At 38.9% G+C, this 22,716-nt stretch overlaps 1 protein-coding gene across 6 annotated transcripts in view; it reads right to left on the reverse strand.

The window, feature by feature from the left end:
- Positions 1-665: 665 nt before the first annotated feature.
- FNBP4 (formin binding protein 4) overlaps positions 666-22,716 on the reverse strand; it is a 35,670-nt gene continuing 13,619 nt past the window's right edge. For 2 of the 6 annotated variants that reach the window (XM_045786671.2, XM_045786673.2), the window contains exons 9-17: positions 21,576-21,697; positions 20,584-20,688; positions 18,661-18,794; positions 17,489-17,676; positions 12,423-12,733; positions 12,148-12,292; positions 10,153-10,493; positions 4,269-4,426; positions 666-1,722 (exon numbers count right to left, since the gene is read on the reverse strand). In XM_045786671.2, the coding sequence (XP_045642627.1) occupies positions 1,632-1,722; positions 4,269-4,426; positions 10,153-10,493; positions 12,148-12,292; positions 12,423-12,733; positions 17,489-17,676; positions 18,661-18,794; positions 20,584-20,688; positions 21,576-21,697 (1,595 nt within the window). In that variant the 3' untranslated portion in view covers positions 666-1,631. Of the gene's footprint in view, positions 1,723-4,268; positions 4,427-10,152; positions 10,494-12,147; positions 12,293-12,422; positions 12,734-17,488; positions 17,677-18,185; positions 18,340-18,660; positions 18,795-20,583; positions 20,689-21,575; positions 21,698-22,716 lie in introns of those variants that run through there. The other 4 variants (XM_087854859.1, XM_087854860.1, XM_045786672.2 and 1 more) reach the window with 3 other exon arrangements.

The following is a 22,716-nucleotide window of genomic DNA, read 5'->3' on the forward strand; positions in this document are numbered from 1 at the left end:
CTCTCGCTCACTCTGCTCTTTCTCTAAAAAAAGAAAAAAAGAAAAGAGTGACAAAGGTACTGGTGCTCTGCAGCAATTCCTACAAGTCTAGAAAACTGCTAGGCAGTTAAAGCAAAAGCTTTAATTGCTAGTTGGTAGCTTTTATTTCTACAAATTTGCTCTATGCAAATTACAAGAAAAAGTTTGTATACAAAATGTCACCCCAACACCTGTATAATGGTAAATAAAATCCATGACATGGAGTAGGTAAAACTTCTCAATTACATGCATACAGATTGGAATAAAATTCAAACTATTGTTGTCTTTGGTTAGCTTTATATGAATGTAACCAAAGTAGAGATTACCTTTATAATCAGGGAAAAAAGCTATTTTCAAAACCACATTACATCATTTGCAGAATTTTAGGTCAAACCTTAGCTAATATCATAGAGTACAAGCTCCAAAATTTAAGTCATAGCACCTTCTGGTGCCAGAAACCTGCCTGCCTCTCCCCCCCCCCGCCGACTCAAGCTCCTGCTGCTGCTCTTTTTCCTGAGAGCTGTTCTTCAGCGTCTACACATGCCTTATGATGTATTTGATAAGAAAAAACAAGACTGGACTTAAAACAAGTCTTGATTACACAATCATGAAATAACAGCCTTAGCAAAGCAAAAGGATAACCAATCAGAAGTATAAAAAAAGCTTTATTAGAGCCTATATACAAATTTACAAGGCCAGAAACTGGAGAAATACAAACAGCTTTAAAACACAATTTGCCGTTTCTTCAGTTTAAAGTGACTTTTACCTGATTGTGATACAAGAGAAAGTACAGAACAGTAAACTGCTTTTTAAATACTGGAATCTTATGCAGAGTACATTCACATAAAAGGGAGGTGAATTTTGGAACAAGGTAAGACAACGGAGACACATTAATACATACAGTGGCTCTTGTTACATTTACTGCCACATACATGAGGGGGAAATCCTCAAAATTAAAGATATGAACACCTGCTGCTGCCTGTATTGAAATTTGAATACGCCACTAGTGTGTGAAATGACGGAGCTACCAGTTCTAGAATTTGTGAGAAAGAGTTCTCTAAAGAGTGTGGCCATCTGTCAGCACAAGGTAAACACCTCAATACACCTCAGCACTTCAGGGGTGGCAGGCTAAGAGGTCAGAGATTCCGACAATCCCAGTTAAGCAAAACAGAATACAGAGCTGCCTTCTTAATTGCACTTGTTCTGAAGTAGAAGTTAATGAGAGAGAGCCACACTAGGAACTAAATGAGCCTCTATGAGACGGGAAATCCTTCACTTTTCGTCAGTGAGTCCTCTGCTGAGGTAATCATACTCCTGAATCACATGTTCCAGATCGATGAGGTTAATGTACCCGATACGCTGAGTTTACCAGTGTGAGAATAAAGGCAGCCAGATCAAAGCATTTGGTCAACCTCACCCTTCAGCAAAACAGAAAAATTACATTTCACAAGTATGAAAACTCTGTACATGTATGCTCTTGCCCAGGAAATTCATATGCTCTCCCTCATAACATTTATAGTTTATTGACAACAGTAAAACTGGTGAAGACTCTGAACTGAACACAAAAAAGAAAAAAATCAGTAATAAAAAAACAATCCCCCTCCCCCACAAAACTATGTGTTTGGAGCCATTTTCCTCCTCTTCAGTCTTGCTCGCCAGTCCTCAGGAAGGGCTTCAAAATTAGCATTCCTTTCTGCCATGCCACTGTGAAAACAACATACAGATTACTTCACTGGGAAGAAAAAGAAGGAAACTGTTCACAAAAACCATTACCTGACCCTGAAACTCTGATCTTTGTTCATGAATGTGCTTCAAAAGCTTCTCAACTAAGTACCAATATACTCATCAAATTTTTTAATTCTGATGCATCAACCAAAGACACACACACTCTCTACAGTTTTAAGAACACGTAAGTGCATATTTATTTTTATCTATCTCCTGTAACCATTAAAGCCACATTGAGGAATACAACAGTTCTTGTCAAAGTTCATCTTGGCCCTGAAGAGTTCCAATTTTTTAGGAAAGATATATTTTAACTCTCAACTTAGCGTCAGGAACCTCTGAATCTATTGTTTTTGAAATTCTCTTTTGAACAGTTTTTTTTTTTTTTTTAAGATTTTATTTATTTGACAGAGATAGAGACAGCCAGCGAGAGAGGGAACACAAGCGGGGGGAGTGGGAGAGGAAGCAGCAGGTTCCATCCCAGAACGCCGGGATCACGCCCTGAGCCGCAGGCAGACGCTTAACGACTGAGCCACCCAGGCACCCCTCTTTTGAACAGTTCTAACTATTTGTGAGGACTGATACCTCATGGCTTATTCAATTATTTTCAAAATAGATGAAGCTCAGACTCTATCTTACGATAACCACAATGGATACACTGGACCCTTTTATAAATCTGAAATAATCTAATTACAGAATCTTTGTGATTACCCATCATCTTGAAATAGTCTGCTATTTCATCATTATAGGAATTAATCATTACTCAATTCCCAGCAATACTAAAAAAAGACAAAAAGATAATAAGAAAACTGAATAATGGAATCACATACAAGGATGAGGCAAAAGTGCAATAAATTGTCACTAACAGCACCCCTCAGTTTTCTTACTGTGTTGCCCCAAAGAGCATACAACCTTCAAGGAAGTAAAAAGTCTGGAGGCAACATCTTCATAGTCCCCTCCCACCCCAATATTATTACTACTATTTTTTAAGTTAGCTCTATGCCCAACGTGGGGCGTGAACTCCCAACCCCAAGATCAAGAGTTGCATGTTCTAGCGACTGAACCAGCCAGGTGCCCCCACCCCGCAAATATTAGACAAGCCAGAAGATAAATGCAGGCAGACAGACAGTGGCATTGTACATTCTAATTTTGATGGTAAAACTTATTGGGTAAGTAAAATTTCAGACTATGGGTATTAAGAGGACCATATCCTAGAAGAATTTTCTCAAATTGAGACTGATGAGTGAACAGTATATTTCTAAGAACAAAAAGAAAATACAATATTCTCATTAAAAAGAGACAACATCAGGGTGTCTGGGTGGCTCCATTTGTTAAGCGGATGCCTTCAGCCCAGGTGATGATCCCAGGGTCCTGGGATGGAGCCCTGCATCAGGCTCCTTGCTCAGCAGGAGGCTGCTTCTCCCTCTCTCTCTGCTTGCCACTCCCCCTGCTTGTTCTGTCTTTGTCAAATAAATAAATAAATAAAATCTTAAAAAAAAGGAACAACATCACCCAATTATTTTGTAACGAGAACCAGGACTATCTCCTTTCCCTAAAATGACACGTGAGAGGAATCTTCAGGTTTTATGATGCTGTATGCTACAATTTATTTCAGAGGGTTCCGAAGTAGACAAATGCTAAAAGCAGGTACGTAGTAACTGGAGAAACGGACATTTTAGGAACAAAAAAATTCCTTACAATGACCATTCCAATTGGTGTTTATGTATCTAAAAATAAAAATGTTTTGAATTATGAAACAAAAGATGGTGATTCTCACCCAAATGTTTTCATTAATGTTGCAAGTGTAAGAACCAGAAGTAATGATAAGCTAGAACCTATCCGAGACGGATGTGAAATATGGTAGCACTACTATGAGTATGTTCCAGGTTACGCATGACAACTGAACAATTAGTTGCATTCAAAGAATGTTGCTCAGTTTACATACCTTCAAAACCAGGAAAATAAAGAAAAATATTTGAGTTATGTTTAAATTCTTAGCGAAATCTCTAAAGAAGTCTTCTCCCCTTCTCTTTTTTAGTCTTTTTTTAAGTAAGCTCTGCAACCCAACATGCATTTTAAGTATTCTTGAACTTGAGGCATTAAGTATATTAATGTGGGGCTTGAACTCACAACCCATAATCAAGAGTCCCATTCTCCACTGACTGAGCCAGCCCCTCTCCTTTTAATTTCTGTAAATTATTGTAAAATAAATTTTTTTAAAGTTATAAAAAGGGTCTATTAGATCTACATGGTAAAAAGGACATTTGTTTTTCCTGGTATGCCGAGAGTTAAAGACACTCCTTTGCTTAAGAGGAACAATTAGTAGGATAAAGTGTTAAAACTCTGGTATTTCTAATTTTGAAAAAGGGTAAATCATAATTTTTACAGGGAAATAAACATTACTGTGAATTATAAACTTTTAGATAAGTTTGTAAAAAATATCAAAAATTAAGGACTGTGATTCAAAGAATATGACTTCTGCTCTAAAACCACCACCACAACCCACTCCTCCGTGGGCTCTCTTTTACCTGACCAGCTGCTGCTGTTTCCACTCTTCGATTCGCTTCTGTGCAGTTGATTCCCGGTCCTCTTCACTGGAACTAGAGTTCTCCTCTTCATCTAACTCACGCTGGATACTCTGCCACTTCTTTACCAGAGACGGCATTTTGGTTTTACTCTTCTTTGCCTAGAGCAAAGGTTAAAGGTCAGAAAGAAGATAATACATAAAATATGGAAATGAGGGCCACATAAGATCACGATCTCTTTTTAGATCAAGGAATAAGGGGGCTTTAAAATCAAAAGGACAGAAACACAGAAAATAAATACCATTGTAAGTTCTTGCCAAAAATTTCTACCAACTATAAACCTAATGCTTGGCTGAAAATCTAAAAACTGTTAAAAAAAAAAATCGAAAAAGTTTAAGTGTATTTTTATTAAATCAGGTCAGAAAAATTTCCTGTAGCCTCATTATTCTATGGAATTCAAAACTGTTGCCCTTAGCTCAGAATTACAGTGTTTCCTTTGGCAAATTTTAAATAGATGCCCTGTTCACATGAAGTGAAAAATAGAGCTGAGAAGTAAATGGCCAGCTTTTCTGGAAAGAGCAACATAGTCAATGACAACAACTATAAGAAAAGCAGGAGATACATCAAAATATTAATAAGATTAATTCTAAGAGGAGATTTTATTTTTCTTTTGGCTCAACTTCATTTTCTAAATTGTCTATAAAAAATATGTACTTTCAAAACAAATGCTGGTGATACTTGCAAAAGTAGAATTATATACGTCCAACATGGTTTGCTCTCACTACCTTCAGGCCTCTGATCAATGGCACTCTCGCAAAGAGGACTTCCCTGAGCATACCCCATCTGAAACAGCCCCACCTCCCAAAGACCACTTTCTGTCCTCTAACATTGCTTATTTTTTGTCACTGCATTTTAAAGCACCAGACGTGCACATACTTGTCTATCTGTTAGCCCAACCCCATTTCCCCTTCTTCTCCAGCCCTCCAGAAGGGAATCTCCATAAAAACAGGACTGGTTTGTTGGATTCACTACTGAATCCCAAGCTTCTAAGGAGAATGCCTGACAAATCACTGTTAAAAATATTTTACCCCTGTCTTTTGAAGAGCAGCAGAGCTGTGTGTTTGAAGAGCTGACCAGGTGACACGCCGTTAAGCACGACAAGCAGGCGCGTGAGTGGTAGGTGAGTAACTGCTGCTGTGCTCAGGTGGGACTGGGCATACGGGGGCCCAACCTGTTTTTCCTGCCTGCACCTGAGAGACATCTCTTAAGTCTTCAAAAATCTGAGAAAATAAGTTTCATATTTTTAGTCTTTCTTCTGTTACTTAGCTCCCTAACTCAATACCCTATTTTGACTGTAATTCAGAGTTCGGGTTAGTACCCATCTGTTGTGCTTACACCTTTAGCTCCGCACACCTTCCCACATTCCAGTCTGTCACGCCACCTGTGGTACAGCCTCACACTGCATACACACCCTTCCAGCAAGCTCCAAAACAGCCCATTCTGGCTTAGCAGTGAACCAACTGAGTAAAAAGTGACATTAACTAATAATGGTCACATGTGCACAGAGGGCTCATTGAGGTATAACCTTTCACTGAACACTAGAAACATGATGAAAAAACGAAGCTCTGGGTAGAGTCACTGTGGTTTCATTTTGACTTCTATTGGGTTTTGTGACAAAAAAATTTTTTTTTATCACATTTGATTCCGACCAGTCATGGGGAATTTAGTCATGTTTTAGAAGTTATTTATTGCCAATCACATTCAAAACCATGGATAAGAGTTGCACTGGCTGCTTAAGCATGTTTTCATGGGAAGACACTGCACTCAGATGACTAAAGATTGAATGGTTAGGACTTATTTTCTAGTTTATTTTCTAGTAAGCTGCACACAAAACTCCTCAGCAAAAAGACTGAAAACATGCATTTCAAGTATTCTTGAACATGAGGCATTAAGTATATTATTATTATTATTATATTATTATATTTAAAGTGGGCTCCATGCGGGGCTTGAACTCATAACCCTGAGATCAAGACCGGAGTTGAGATTAAGAGTTGGACCCTTAACCAACTGAGCCACCCAGGTGCCCCTATTTTTTTTTTTAAGATTTTATTTATTTATTTGAGAGAGAGTACGCGCACACATGCATAGTGGGGAGGGGAAGAGGGAGAGGAGAATCTCAAGAAGACTCCACCAAGCGAGAAGCCCCAGGTGGGGCTCGATCTCTCGTGACAGAGGATCATGACCTGAGCCGAAACAAAGAGACATTTATGTGGCTGAGCCACTCACGGAGCCCCTATTTTATATTCTTTTAAAATGGCCTGCATACAAGGAGATAGGCCATCATTTGTTTTAATATCAAGTATGTAAAAATTATATATTACACCAAGTTAGAATTCTGGATTTTCCAAACTATTATTTATAAGACCATAAAAGCATGACCGGCTAAAAAATTACTTAACTGCATGAAAACAGGAGGAAGCAATTATCTCTGCAGGGCTGGAGGAAGAGTGTTAAGGAAAGCTTCATAAGAGAAATGATCCCTGAGAACTGGTTGTTCTAACACTTACTTGTGTAAAGAACAAACAGTATTGGGACTGGTGGACAAAGTAAAGACATGGAGGTGGTAAACAGTATTTTGACTCAGGAGAACTGTGTGTACTTCAGTATGGAGCTTGACATTAATCTACTTTACACATTGTCTTAATTGATATTATTGACTTCTATAATATTCACTTCATTTCCAGATAATTTCTTTTTTTTTTTAAAGATTTTATTTATTTATTTGACAGAGAGACAGCCAGCCAGATAGGGAACACAAGCAGGGGGAGTGGGAGAGGAAGAAGCAGGCTCCCAGCAGAGGAGCCTGATGTGGGGCTCGATCCCATAACGCCGGGATCACGCCCTGAGCCCAAGGCAGACACTTAACGACTGTGCTACCCAGGCGCCCCACTGCGCTACCCAGGTGCCCCCCCACATAATTTCTGAAACCACGGTACCAACTTGGACAAATGGTTTAATCTGGAACCACTGTCCAGTTTGTGTGAATGCATAATCCATTCAAGAAGGTTCCTTGAACCATGGTAAGGCAAATGAATTTGCCCTGTTGACCCCCAGGGCAAAAGATTACAGTTGAGGCAGGAGATAAAGTGCGGAACACAGAGGAGAAAAGCTGATAAGAAATTTTCTTTGCGTGATCAGGACATTCAAAAGTGCCCATGAGTGTGACATGACATCAGACTGATGGCAGAATATGAAGCTCCAGGCCGTTTCCTCACAGAAACATTATTGTAAAAAGAATACAGACTGACTAAAATGGCTTTATGGTAACTCTGGAAATGAGCTGAAAATCTATAGTAACCAAGAGAACATTCAATCAATAAGCCACAACTTGGGGTGCCTGGCTGGCTCAGCAGGTACAGCATGCCACTCCTGATCTCGGGGTTGTAAGTTTGAGCCCCACATTGGGTGTAGAGATTATGGAAGAGTAAAATCTTGGAAAAAAAATAAAAGGATTAGAAGAAGCAGCAGCAGCCCCACTCAAAACAGTAGGAAATTCTGTGGCATGTCTGCTTGCCCTTACACCACCCTCTCCCATGTGGTTGGGCTGAAACAGCCAATTCTCAGTTCCCTCCTTCAGGAGGGAAGGAAAAGTGTGCAATGTTCTACCCTGTCTGTGGCTGCCTGAATGACTGGTTTCTGTATACTGCCTAACTTGGAGCTCACGCAGGAATGGCAGTATGTTTTGGATCCCAGGTTGAAAGCCATGAAAGGCAGTGGCAGGTACTGTGGCATGTGAAAACCATAGGGAAACTGTAGTCATGTGGATACCTGGGAGCGGGAGATTATGGAGATAGGAATACTATACAGCATGTAAGGTTCCTAGGAAAAAAGGTGTGAGACTCAGGAAAATTAAAATTAAGTGTATACAGCGGAATGGGAAAAAAAGAAAAGCACAAATCCAGGGAATACAAATGCCCAGAAAAGGCCTGAAAAGATCTTGAGCCTTCATGCAGGGCCCATTAATGAAGGTCTTTCCACAAATACAGCCTGGGTCCCGCAAAGACTGGGAGAGAGTTGTTTTCTCAAGTGCCTGATTTTCAACAACAACAACAAAAAATCACAAAACACACAGAGAAACTGGGAAACACATCCATTCAAAGGAAAAAAAAAATCTCTAGAAACCAACCATAAACACATGCTTAAGACATACCAAAGACTTTAAAACAGTTGTCTTAAATGTGCTCAAAGAGCTAAAGGAAAACACCGGCAAAGAACTAAAGGAAATCAGGAAAATTATACATGAATATGATGAGATTATCAACAAAGAGACAGACATAAAAAAATCCAAACCAGACAGAGATTCTGAAGTTGAAAAATGTGAACTGAAAAATTCATTAGCTCAACAGCAGACTCTGATATGCAGAAGAAAGGGTCAATAAAATTCATGGTAGGTCATCTGAAATTATTGGGTCTGCAGAGCAAAAAAGAAAAAGAATGAAGCAAAGTGAACAGAGTCTAAGTGACTTACAGTACCAATAAGTGGACCAATGTATGCATTATGGGAGTACCAGGAGGATGGAAAGAAAATGGCAGAGCTAATTTTAAGAACAGCCACAGGGTGCTGGATGGCTCAGTCGCTCAAGCATCTGACTCTTGATATCAACTCAGGTCTTGATCTCAGGGTCATGAGTTTGAAGCCCTGTACTGGGCTCCATGCTGGATGGGGAGACTATTTCAAAAAGAAAGAAAAAAAAGAAAAGAAAAGAAAAGAAAAAGCCAAAAACTTCCTAAATTTAAAGAAGACATGGATAGACACAGCCAAGAGGCCTAACAAACTCCATGAAGGATAAATCCCAAAAGACTACACTGTGACATAACTTGTCAAAAGCCAAAGAGAATCTACAAAGCAGGGGGGTAAAAGTGACTGGAATCCTCAGAAAGATTATCAGAGGATTTCTGGCAGAAATGGTGTAGGCCAAAAGACAGTAGGATGATATATTTAAGTGGTTAAAGTTAAAAAAAAAAGTCAATTGAGGATTCTATACCAGGTAACACCTTCCTTCAATAATAAGGATAAAAAACAAGATGTTCCCAAGTAAACAAAAGCTGAGGGAGTTCATTACTACTTGACTTGTCTTATAAGAAATGCTTAAAGGAGTGGAGTCCTTCAAGTTGAAATGAAAGATGCTAGAAAGTAACTTGTCATATAAAAATATAAAGTTCTCTGGTAAAAATACATGGACAAATATAAAAACCAGCATGATTGTGATTTTGGTTTGTAACTCTATTTTTTATTCTTCTACAGAATTTAAAAGACAAAAGCATAAAAATAATTAACAAATCTATGTTAATGGGTATATAATATATAAAGATGTAATTTATAACATCAATAACGGAGTGGGATGCAGCTGTATAGTTTTTGTCTCCATTGGAGTGTATCAGTTCAAGATAGGTTATTATAACTTTAAGCACATTATATATAATACCCACGGTAACCACAAAAAAATAAACAGAATATATGCAAAAAAAAATGACAAGGGAATCAAAATGTGTCACTGAAAAAATTAAACACAAAATTAAGAGAAGAAATGAGGACAAAAAAAGCTTTATAAAATATAGAGAAAACAAGTAACAAAATGGTAACATTCAGTCCTTCCATATTAGTAATTACTGATAATAAATTAGTAATTTACTGATATAAATGAAACTCTCCAATTAAAAGTCATATACTGCCAGAATGGATTTAAAAAAAAAAAAAATGAATCATGGGGCGCCTGGGTGGCTCAGCCCATTGAGCATCATGACCTGAAGGCAGATGTTTAACCGACTGAGCCATCCAGGCGCCCTAAAATTTTTTTAAATAGAAAATTAGACAGATTTACTATACCTTATCTTTCTTTCCTTTTTTGGTCTTCTCGGGTGGCGGCATTTTGGGAGCTGGTGGTGGTGGAGGAGGAGGAGGAGGAGGTGGTGGTGGTGGTTCAATAATGGCAGTGGTAGGCACAGGCCCTCTGGCCTGAACTGGTTGCAGTGTGGGAGCGGTCACTGCCATTGGGACAGAACATTCGGCATAGCTCATAATTGCAGGAGCTGATGCAAGTCCTAGGTAATTTGACTGTAGGCTCATTCCTCTGGCTTGATGACCCATTCCTGTTGCTGGATGGCTAACTGATATTGCCTGGTGTCCAATCCCTGCAGACTGATGTCCAACCCCTGCTGCCTGGTGACCTAACACAGAAAACATAAAATGAAACTATAAGAAGGACATTGTGACAAAGCAAAAACAAGGAAAAGATAAAAAGAGAACTGGGGGTTAGATCACCTACAAAATGATGTCAGTATACCGTTTGCTCAAAAATACAGCCACAGGGCACCTGGGTGGCTCAGTCAGTTAAACGTCTGACTCAGATCATGGGGGCGCCTGGGTGGCACAGCGGTTAAGCGTCTGCCTTCGGCTCAGGGCGTGATCCCGGCCTTATGGGATCGAGCCCCACATCGGGCTTCTCCGCTAGGAGCCTGCTTCTTCCTCTCCCACTCCCCCTGCTTGTGTTCCCTCTCTCGCTGGCTGTCTCTATCTCTGTCGAATAAATAAATAAAATCTTAAAAACAAACAAACAAAAACAAAAAACAAAAACATCTGACTCAGATCATGATCTCTGGATGGTGAGATCAAGCCCTGCGAGGGGCTACACGCTCAGCAGGGAGTCTGCCCGAGAATTTCTCTCACCCCCCATCCCTCTAAGCTAAGTAAGTAAATCTTTAAAAAAATATATAGCCACAGGGGCACCTGGGTGGCTCAGTCAGTTAAGCATCTGCCTTTGGCTGAGGTCATGATCCCAGGATCCTAGGATTGAGTCTCACATTAGGCTCCCTGCTCAGCAGGGTGTCTGTTTCTCTGCCCCTCCCCCACTTGTGCTCTCTCTCTCAAAAAATTAAAATCTTTAAATATATACATATACACATAGGCCAAATTTTCTGATAGCAAAATATTTCTGAATACTTTATCAATAAGGAAATTTTTTTTCTTTTGCTTTAAAATAAGCTCCACGCCCAACGTGGGGTTTAAACTCATGATCCTGGATGCCTGGGTGGCTCAGTTGGTTAAGCATCTGCCTTTGGCTCAGGTTATGATCCCAGGGTCCTGGGATGGAGTCCCACATCAGGCTCCTTGCTCAGCTGGGAGCCTGCTTTTCCCTCTGCTGCTCCCCCTGCTTGTGCTCTCTCTGACAAATAAAATCTTAAAAATAAACAAACAAACAAACTCATGATCCTGAGTTCAAGAGTAGCATGCTCTACCAACTAAGCCAGCCGGGCGCCCCCAGCATTAAGGTACTTAAACAATCAAAATTACTGAAGTCATGTAAGTGCACAGAAAACAATACAGAAAGATACATAGTAGTTTTTAGTAACTGAAAGAAACATATATAGAGTTTTCATAATGAAAAGCTTTTGGGCTGCCTGGGTGGCTCAGTGGTTAAGTGTCAGACTTTTTCTTTTTTTTTTTTTAAGATTATTTATTTATTTATTTGACAGAGATAGAGACAGCCAGCGAGAGAGGGAACACAAGCAAGGGGAGTGGGAGAGGAAGAAGCAGGCTCATAGTGTTGAGGAGCCTGATGTGGAGCTCGATCCCATAACGCCGGGATCACGCCCTCAGCTGAAGGCAGACGCTTAACCGCTGTGCCACCCAGGCGCCCCAAGTGTCAGACTCTTGATCTCAAGGCTGCTGAGTTGAAGCCCCACACTGGGCTCCACACTGGGAGTGGTGCCTACTTAAAAAAATGAAAAGCCTTCACATGACATCTAAAAGCCTTTTATGACATCTAATTCTGAAAACAAAGATATAATACACTGATGAAAACATTTTAATCACAATGTTTACCTGTAGCTATAGCTGACTGGCTGTAGAGTACCGGAGAACTACCAATGGTAGCCGATCTCTGAACTACCGCAGTACTAATTTCTGTAGCTTTTCTTTTTATCGCTTTACTGGACGGAGAACTAGAGATGGTAGAATCAACTGAACTCTGAAACACAGAGAATCTAGTTAGTGGCTGAAATCCCTGATTAAACATCCTCTTCTAAAATACACAACATGGTGTCAAACCATGCCCCGGTCCCCAGAAACTCTTCAAAATGCCAAACAGTATTTCTCACCTGGCTAGTTACAACTGTGGTTTGTGTCGAAGGTTTCAATGGAGTATCCTCCTCTGTTCCTGGGGCAGGAGGCTCCTCACTTCCCTCATCCTCCATCTCTACCTCCTGGATCTCACCATCTTCTACAGGAGGAGGGGGAGGAGGAGGGGGAGGAGGGGATTCTGGGGGCGGAGGTGGGGGTGGTGGCATTTCCAAAGGTAATGGAGGTTGAAGCACAGGCACATTTGACTGAAGGAGGGTCCAGAATGGAGTAAGTGGCATGAGTGATGAAGAAGAAACTTGGCCAGAAAAGGACTCTTTACAAAGAGAACCTATGAAAACAAACAGGAGTCAGGGAAAAGACAAGACAAAAACTCTGTGGCTTGCATTCACAGCCACGTTCAAGTGACTAGTAAGACAAAATCAGACCCGCAGGCATCTACTCTACATTGCGGTCACTGAAACATTAAGCAGTTCAGTTCAAAAATGACTACCATGGAAAGATGAATTTATGAACCTCACAGTTAGCACTTGCCCCAGCTAAATTACGTACTAGTCTTGTTCTTTGGGTCCAGGTTTATGACTAATGAAGCACACCTCATCAAGCCAATGAGAAATTTGGTCATCTGAACCTGAAGTTTTTTATTTCAAACATTCACAGTTTCAAAATACACAACTAGAAGGCAACACTCTGGGTCTTTTTTACTTCAAAAGAGAAGAGGGGAATAAATAATGTGCATTTGCAATGCTGATTCCATGTTATTTTACTTCTTAGTGAGGTAAATGACTGAATGGGGATGACCCAGAGAAGTACTCATTCAAAACACCTGTTTTGAAATCTACCCTTTTTAATTAATTTGAGTTACTACATTTTAAAAATCCATTTGCAAGGTGCTCTCATCAACTCTATCATTCCTTTGCACCTTTGGTTATGAATTACATTTGCTAAATCACAGCAACACAAATCAGGAAGGGTAATTTTTTTTTATTTCTGTAATGAGAAAAGGTAAATTTAGAACAACAAATCTTCAAGGTAAATGATAATGAAGGCACACACAAAAGAGGTGTTTGAAGATGAAGAGGATCTGAAATTGATGCTGGAGTCTGAGTTAAGAAATTATATCTAAAAAGCTGCAGGATCAGTTTTCCTGCAAATTCTGCAAAAGCCAGTTAATTACTATCCCTTCTTTCCTGGGAAAAGCTTTAAAGGTTAGAGAAAATAGGAGGATATACTTACTTGTAGCCTTCCCCATCCCTCTTTATCGTCAATAGGAAAGTTTCACAATATATGGGACTATTAGTTATATATCCCAGGAATGTTGAAGGGAATTTTCTCCCTAAAAATCATAGAATTTAGGAGTAGAAAAGACATGAGAAATCATCTAGTTCAACTCTCTCACTTCAAAGGTAATGAAACCCAGGAGGAAAATGACTTGCCCAAGATCATACAGCTCTCAGTGGCCAAGTCTGACTTCTAGTCTAGTGCTATTTTACTAAGAAGTCCTGGTAATGCCAGGGTTAGTCTAAGAGCTTTAGAAATCACAGCTGAATAAATCTCACTTCTCATGGAGTAGAGACCCAAATGCAATCACCTGTTAAATTTCACAGTCAAAAGTGGGGGATTAAATAAGGGTGCTATTACAAAAGGCTCTATGACAAGGATACAACCCTTTACCTTGGTTGCCACAAAAGACACCACACTGGTTCTCGACAAGGTAAAACCAAAGCCACCATTAACCATTTGGCTTTTAAGATAGCTTTAGTTTTTATGGAGCAGATATATATTATGTAAAAGACTTTAAGAAGATGATTCACAAGGTTACTGTAATTGTTTTGAGAAATTGCTTACTTAAAGGAAAAGAGCACTGAGAAAATAATCACTAGAAAACAAGAATGCAGTTTTTCAGCTTAAAGACTTCAACTGCCTTGTTAAAATTTTATATTTGGTCATCTAATATGAATTCACACACTAACTTTTAGACGAATAAAGTCTGCGTATGACCAGGCAGTCTACTATATTACAGGATAACAAAACATCAAGATTACAGAACTAAGGTAATAAATACTGAAGATTAATGACTTATCAAACGTCCTGTTGCTAAACTTTCAATAACATTTGGTAAGTAAATGAGTAAGTTGAATTTTACATATTCTCATCTAGAAGAATAATGCAACACAGGTTATGTTTATGATGGTAATGTGCCGCTAGGCACAGCAACTCAAGGAAATACAGGCTCAAGGCTAATAATGTGGTTTATGGGGCGCCTGGGTGGCACAGCGGTTAAGCGTCTGCCTTAGGCTCAGGGTGTGATCCCGGTGTTATGGGATCGAGCCCCACATCAGGCTCCTCTGCTATGAGCCTGCTTCTTCCTCTCCCACTTCCCCTGCTTGTGTTCCCTCTCTCGCTGGCTGTCTCTATCTCTGTCGAATAAATAAATAAAATCTTAAAATAATAATAATAATGTGGTTTACGACCTCCAGCAAAGCTAATCAGTTACAACCTCCAGCAAAGCTAATCAGAATTAAACTTTATGTAAATGAGACAAACTAGACTTGATAAATGTAGCAGCAAACAAGGAGCATTTTTGGTTAATACTTGAATCCCAAAACACAAAAGCTGTGCCTTAAAACTGATAATTCTCTCCTTTAGTTTAAACACAACTTCAGAAATCTCCGTTTGAGTATCCATGGATGTCCTATTACATGATGCTTCTCTGTTTCTAAATACAACCCAGTTAGTATATTTTGCCATTTAAGACAACATTTAAGTCTGAAGTCCAAGGAGAGATTAAAGGTAAAACACAGCTTTTATCATACGCTAATAAATTTGAAAACCACAGGCTTAGAATAGGGTGGGGACACAAATTTTGAGCTCTTCAAGAACCCATTTTGTTCTATGCATCTTTATTTCTATTTGAAGGCAGGCTTCCTTTACTGTTTTCTTATGTTCTTCCAAAGAGAGAACTTCTGCTTATTATTTTGAACCAAGAGGCCATTTTAGCAATTTAAAGCAAGAACTTATTATACCAAAAATAGTTCCACAGACTTATGAAAAGCAGCTAAATATAATCTAAGTGACAAAGCCTAATAAGACAGACATATTAGATATCTTCAAATATCACTTGTCTTTAGAGACATGATGTTAAATTCAAACAACAAGGATTAAAAATGAACAGAACTTGGGAACTTCCTTGCTCCGTACAATGTAGTGATTTTTCTTCTTTAAAAGATGGTTTTAACCACTGCTGGGATGACAAACAGAATATATTAAATAAACTTTCCTTACAGGCTTAAAACAGGGGTCAGAAATGCTCTTGAATCCCAAAGACCTTAGTACAAGATTTGTGTTTTATTTAAATCAAGTTTATCAAGTTTTAGTGGCTCTCACTAAAGAAGCTTAAGAATATAAGCAGGTTTATCAGTGGCTTTTTCCTACAGCATAATTAGTTTTATTTAATCAAACAGGAATGTCTCCAAGTCTTCCCTTTACCAGACAGTACCCAACTGTGTCATCAACAAACAGAAAAAATAACTCTAAGGTGTTCACAGAACACTTGAAGAGTTGGTAATTCTATAATATTCAGCTCTGTAACATACAAGGGACATTAGACAATGGCCAGGAGTGGAATCTCCTTCCCAGAACCACCATCAAGCCTCTTCAGTTCATTACTAAAAAGCAAACAATAAAATCAACTTATGAGACATACCTATCATTACCACCAAAAGAATGAAGACAAAAAAAATTAAAAGAAAATCTCTCCGTGAAAACGTTAAATACCCTGTAACTTGAGAACATATATCTCTGAAATATGAAGTAGAATAAAAACACCCTTTTGCTATGTGCAAAATTATCACTGCAGCCAAATGTGGCTTTTTATTCAGTGATCTGGTAATTATCCCTGGGTATTTAAGAAATGGACAAAATCACTTGGTAACATGACCACTTTCATTTGGTACATTATCAGAACTTTTTGATTGGGATCAGGGAGCCAACTGAATATGAAGTACCATTTTTGATAAGCAGAGGTCAAAAAAATTCAGCTCTTCACTCTCTATGTTACCAACAAATTCCATGTCTTTATCTTCAAAGGTTTATTCTTTTAAAAGCCAAACCACAGACTCTTGCTTTATCGCCTATCATTTTAACAAAGAGCTACCAGTTTTTTAGATCAAAATGGTTGCTAATCATAGTCTTTACTATGCTTCACTATTCACTTATTTTTGTTATTCCAAGAATGGTGGATTCAGAAGGGGAAAAAAAAACATCTTCTTCCATAATGTGGAAAACAAGCCATTCTCTTTAGAGAAGCTCTCAGATTCTCAAAGTAACTGAGGAACTATGAAAGCCTTTTTAAAAATGTATACAACAAAACTAAAGACGTCTATGAAAACTTTAAAAGCACTGAGAGCCATCCTGATTGTTTTATACTAGAATATTGTTGCCAATTTGCACCACACCAATTATTTTGCATCTCTGAAATAATGGTCATGGTTTCATACATTTCTTCAGAACATTTTAATTTGTAGCAACCATATGTCTTACAAGATGAGTGGAGTGGAAAAATGAGGCTGCAATTCAACAGACTAAGTTTTCTGTAGAAAGACAGAACAAAATCTCCTATTATCACCCCACATATTGACAATTCAGCTGCTAGTTCCTTAACATTAATTTGCATTCTTGTTAGTGGATACACAGCTTTGTCTAAAGCATGACAGCCTGGTTATAGGACAAACTTTTTGTTGTTGTTGTTAAGATCTAATTGGCTTTATTAAATGATGCATGAATCAGGAAGCATCCCATCTAACAAGCAGATGGGAGCACCTCTGGGACACTCTTTTAAAATCAAATATACTGGCTCATCATTTCATGTTTTAGCAAGGTCTGATATTAATAGTATGTTGATTTCCAAGCAGTCACTGCCTTAGTTTTCTTCAGTATTAACTTGCAATTTTATGTCAAGCCACTATTTTTTAACTAGAAATTTTTATCATGATTTGAATTATTTTCTTCTTTTATGATATCAACACGAGTCTTTTTTTTCTCCAAAATTATTTCTCTCCAATTAGTACAGGGTAAATTGTCCCACCTGTGGAATTCTCAGAAGATTCTGCAGAATTTGAATCAGTGCCAGTTTTGTCTTTCAAGGTCTGTTTAGGAAGAGTCTCGTCTCTACTTTCTTGTGCTTGGCTTTCTTCCTCCTCCTCCTCACCATCTGGAAACTCCCACTGAGACTCGCCCGACTGTTCGTTTACATAGAAATATCGTCTATGATCCCTAAATTACAAGAAAGAAAACACACGTTTTAAGACCCATTCTCCTACAAAGACACTTCCATTTGGTCCTGTCCCAGGACAGCAGTCTGCTCTCACAGGGACGAACCTCTTCTTAATGGACTGCTATTCACAAAGGCAACAAAGAGCTTTGACAATTGAGGATGAAGAACCAAGGATAATTCAAAGCTATTTGCACTGCCAGCAGCTCTGTGAATACAGCCCTGAGCCCTCTCATTCCAACAGATGACTTAGAAAACACCTCTCACACTTTTTTTTTTTTTTTGCCAATGCTTAACAGGGTTTCAAGTTTCATTAACGAAGGGACTCAATATCCTAGAACACTAATTTCCCTTCCAAAGAAGAGAACAACGAAGTTTGCGAAAGGTGACTCTTCCCCTCTTGGACCGTGGAATTCACATTTCATACTCTTGATATCAAACACAGTGAAAGCTAAAGAGAGGGAGAGGATCTGGGAGCTGAAAAATAAAAGAGCAAAGATTTCAAATAACGAAAAAAAAAATCAAGAAAAGCCAAATATAAAAAGAAATGTTTTCATCTGACCTGCTGGCAGAAGATAGTAATCTTGTTCTTCATTCACATCTTCAGGCACGAAGCTTTCCTTAACTTCACCGAGGTTAATCAGGAGTAGTTGCTTCCAGAGGTCCTGTAAAGCGCACAGAGCTCTCGCATGCGCTTAACCCCCAAGCCCGCCCTACTCCGTGCAACAACACTCTGGAGAGTAAAAACCAGCTTTGTCCATCTTGGGAAAAAATCCGTTACATCGAACACTTTAAACATTGTTTTTTGTTTCTCCATGTGGCCGGCCCAAACTCTGTAAGTGCTCGCGGTGCTCTGCCTGCCCAGCACCGCTAACTGCAGCTGCTCTCAGTCTCCAGACAGGCTGTCATGTCGTCAGGTGGTGGTGATCACAAATCATGTCTGAGATGTCAAAGGTGAAAGGTGAAAAGGGGAGAAGAGTGCGTACCTGTCCCAGTGGCAGGACCAGCCTTTAGGAGTGGCGTTTATTTCATACTGTTTTAGTTGTTCTGCTGCATCCTGAAGTTTTCGTTTAAGGTAGTTTCCATTAAGAGCCCCTTCCCTCCAGTCTGCAATCCGAGTCTAGAATCAACAAACGGAGAAATAAGTTAAAGACTTCTTGTTATTACAGCAGGCAGAAGTAAAAGGAACTTATTTTCTAGTCCATGACTGTATTGCTATATTCTCACAAAAAGAGAGTAGACCTAAATAAATAAATAAATAAATAAAATAAAATCCTGTCTTAATTTCATAAAAAATCTTGTTTGCTCTGCAGAGTTCTGAAAAATCAGACTGGACTCCAGTATCCAGTACGTTTTACACTGCCACCTCTCCAATACCTGTGAAAATGAGCCGCAGTTTTTGTTTTCCCCTTTGGACTATATTAATTCCCTAGCAACTGTACCTTCGTTTGGTGATAGTTCATTCAGTTCAGTAATGTTCTTCATCAAAAACAAAGGTTTCAGTCCTTATGGAAGTCAGCTTCCTACAAGAGCTCCTTACTAAAATGTAACCTGCCATGCTGTAAACTAGGCAGGTTACAAATAGGACTCAGAACTTTTCTTCTTCCTTTTTTTTTTTTAAGATTTTATTCATTCACGTGGGGGAGAGAGAGAGAGAGCAAGCATGAGCAGGGGGAGGCGCAGAGGGAGAAGCAGACTTCCCACCGAATAGGGAGTCCAATGCAGGACTTGACCCAGGACCCAGAGATCACAACCAGAGCCAAAGGGAGATGCCCAACCGACTAACCCACCCAGGTGCCCCCAGAACTTTTCTTCTTAAATAGATTTATAATCCTGTAGCACTTATAAGTCTTTCAACGTTACATGGCCTCATCTGATCACTGTCAATAGAACTGTTAGAAAACAGGTCTATATTAAAATACGTGCCCATTCACAGCCAGTGGAGCATGCGACTCTTCATCTCAGGGCCTTGAGTTCAAGCCCCACATTGGGCATAGAGCTTACATTAAAAAATAATAATAAAAAATAAAATTAAAAAAAATATATATATTTTTAAAGATTTTATTTATTTGACAGAGATTGAGAGAGCGAGAGAGGGAACACAAGCAGGGGGAGTGGGAGAGGGAGAAGCAGGCTTCCCGCTGAGCAAGGAGGCCGATGCGGGACTCAATCCCAGGGTCCTGGGATCATGACCTGAGCCAAAAGCAGACGCCTAACGACTGAGCCACCCAGGCGCCCCTAAAAAAAATATTTTTAAAGATTTTATTTATTTATTTGAGAGAGAGAGGGAGGAAAGGAGGGAGAGAGAGAGAACAAGTGGGGGAGGGGAGAAGGAGAAGCAGACTTGATGCTTAAAACTGAGCCCCATGTGGGGCTCAATCTTACCACCCTGAGATTATAACCTGAGCCGAAATCAAGTTGGATGCTTAACTGACTGAATCACCAGGTGCACCCCACAAAAAAAATTTTTTAAATAAAATATATGCCTATTGAAGGTGGTATCCACACACACAAAATCTCAATCTCAGTATTTATCTTCATAATTATATTTTGCTTTAGCTAAAACACAGTTTTATTTCCTGGGTTGGTAGTTCAAATGTGCACCAACATTAAATATTAAAATTTAGGATTAAAACAAGGGAGACTGCATGGCTCAGTCAGTTAAGCGTCTGCCTTCAGCTCAGGTCATGATCCCAGGGTCCTAGGATCCAGTCCCATGTCAGGCTCCCTGCTCATCAGGGAGTCTTGTTTCTCCCTCTGCCCCTCCCCCCTGCTTATAGTCTCTCTCTCTCACTCTCTGATAAATAAAATCTTTAAAAAAATAAAATAAAATAAAACAGGTAAAACAAATGCCTCACATATACAGCATTTTACTCTAAGACCAACTATACCCAAAATGGCTAAATTACCTCAGTCTGTAGGAGCAGCACATGAAAGTTGGAGATGGACTGTCTATTAATGCCTAGGAATTCAAATTTACTTGTCAGGGTATTTGCCAGTTCTCCAATCTGAAACTGTAATGCAAGAAAGAAAAAAAGGAATAAATAAAATTCAATCAGCAGTATTTCCTATATTATGTAAAATCTTTCATTTATTCGTAAATATGCTTAAAAAAATGGGTGTGCCTAGAAACAGCCCTTCTTAAACAGCTGCATCTAAACAGTTATGTAGAGAAGATTCTAATTTAAGTAAATTAATTCACATAACAAGTGATAAATAATAACAAGTCTAGAGAAATTAAATGTGTATGTACTCTGAGACAACACAGGATTCAACAGGTGTAAAGAGCTGTTAAATGATACAATTCCCAATAGTGTCCAAACTATCATTTATGCATTACTAATTGCTTTTACTATCTACACACTGAAAAAAAAGTTAATTCTCCCAGTCCCTTTCACATGGTTGCACACTAGTCAGTGACTGGATAAACTCTTTCAGGTCAAATGACTGTGCTAAATAGTTTTTCCAACAGATCATCCTTAAGGAGCCTCATACTTAGGTGGTCCAGTTGTCATATCAGGCTTGAAATAAAACTGGAACCAAATTTACCGTTGTGTAAGGACAAGTAGTTCATGCAGGAATTAAATTTGTGACTTTTGGGCTCTTCAGTACTTCCAAACTAGAGAAGCCTACATTTGATAAGGTGTTATTGCTTCCCAATGAAGGCTTACCTTTTAAGAAAGCAATTAATGCATTTAGAATTTTAGATAATTTCTCTGCAACAAGTCAGTCTTATAATTCCATGTTTCAGCCTGAAATATGACCTTTTCACCTAACTACATAAATCATTTATATATAGAGATAAGTAAAGGTCACTGTACTTGCTAAAAGAGAATGTACTTTAATGGCTGCCCAATTTAAAAATATTTATCTGTCAAGCTGTATTAAATAATATACATACTTTCAAATCCTGTTCTTCTTCTTTAGGCGCTGTCTGTACTTTTATCTTCTCTGGAGATTCTTCTACCTCCATCTCTTTGTCTGAATTCTCATCTATTTTTTCTGAAGTGTCAGCACCAACTACTACAAAAGAAACCATGTGAAATTAAATAAAAGGACCAATACTAACATAGTATCCCATATATATTTTCTTACCCCTGTAGCAAAGATATTTGAAAAAGGTTATTAGTTCTTTTTCCTTTGCCTGTTTTCCTTATTAAAGAAACCCTAATGACTTATCTACCTACTGTCTTTATAAAGCCAAAAAACTTTATCCTTTATAATCACGTTTCTTTAAAGGTCTATAAATAACACTTAATTTGTTTTACATTACCCTGTAGTCTCTGCTTTCCCTTTCTCTTCATCTGTTTAATTTTTCTAATCTCCTGTTCCAGAATACCACTGCTTTAATTACTTTTAAAGGCTACATATCAAACCTAAGATATATATCCTTGTATAAGGATATATAAGGGTTCTTTATGAATTGGGTTTTGAAAAAAGGCTTTTAAAATCAGAGAAACATAAATTTTAAACTACCTGATAACCTTATTTCTGAACTGGTTAAGACCTGTGGACAATCTTTATTGGACGCACCTACTCTTCTGGTTGGTGATGTCTGTTAGTGGGAATCATCAAAAGAGAAGCAGCTGACCATCAACTTAAATGGAGTAACAGATATGAACCCTGGTATGTTTGCTTACCACCTGCTTACCAAACTAACCCACATATACAATGCAAATCATTCTGTCATGAGACTATCAGTAATTTTTTTTTTAAGATTTTATTTATTTATTTGAGAGAGAGAGAGAGAGACAGCCAGCCAGCGAGAGAGGGAACACAAGCAGGGGGAGTGGGAGAGGAAGAAGCAGGCTCCCAGCAGAGGAGCCTGATGCAGGGCTCGATCCCCTAACACCGGGATCACGCCCTGAGCCTAAGGCAGACGCTTAACAACTGAGCCACTCAGGCGCCCCAGCCACCCAGGCACCCCTATCAGTCATTTTTTAAGAAAAATAACCAATTTAAGTTTTTTCTTGACTCTGGTTAATCCTTGATCTAAAGAAGTAATGTGACCTTTAAATCACTTTCAACAGCTTTTATTAGCC

The sequence above is a fragment of the Ursus americanus genome, chromosome 24 (assembly GCF_024610735.1).
Source record: "Ursus americanus isolate L20-20 chromosome 24, mUrsAme1.1.p, whole genome shotgun sequence".
Lineage (NCBI taxonomy): Eukaryota > Metazoa > Chordata > Mammalia > Carnivora > Ursidae > Ursus > Ursus americanus.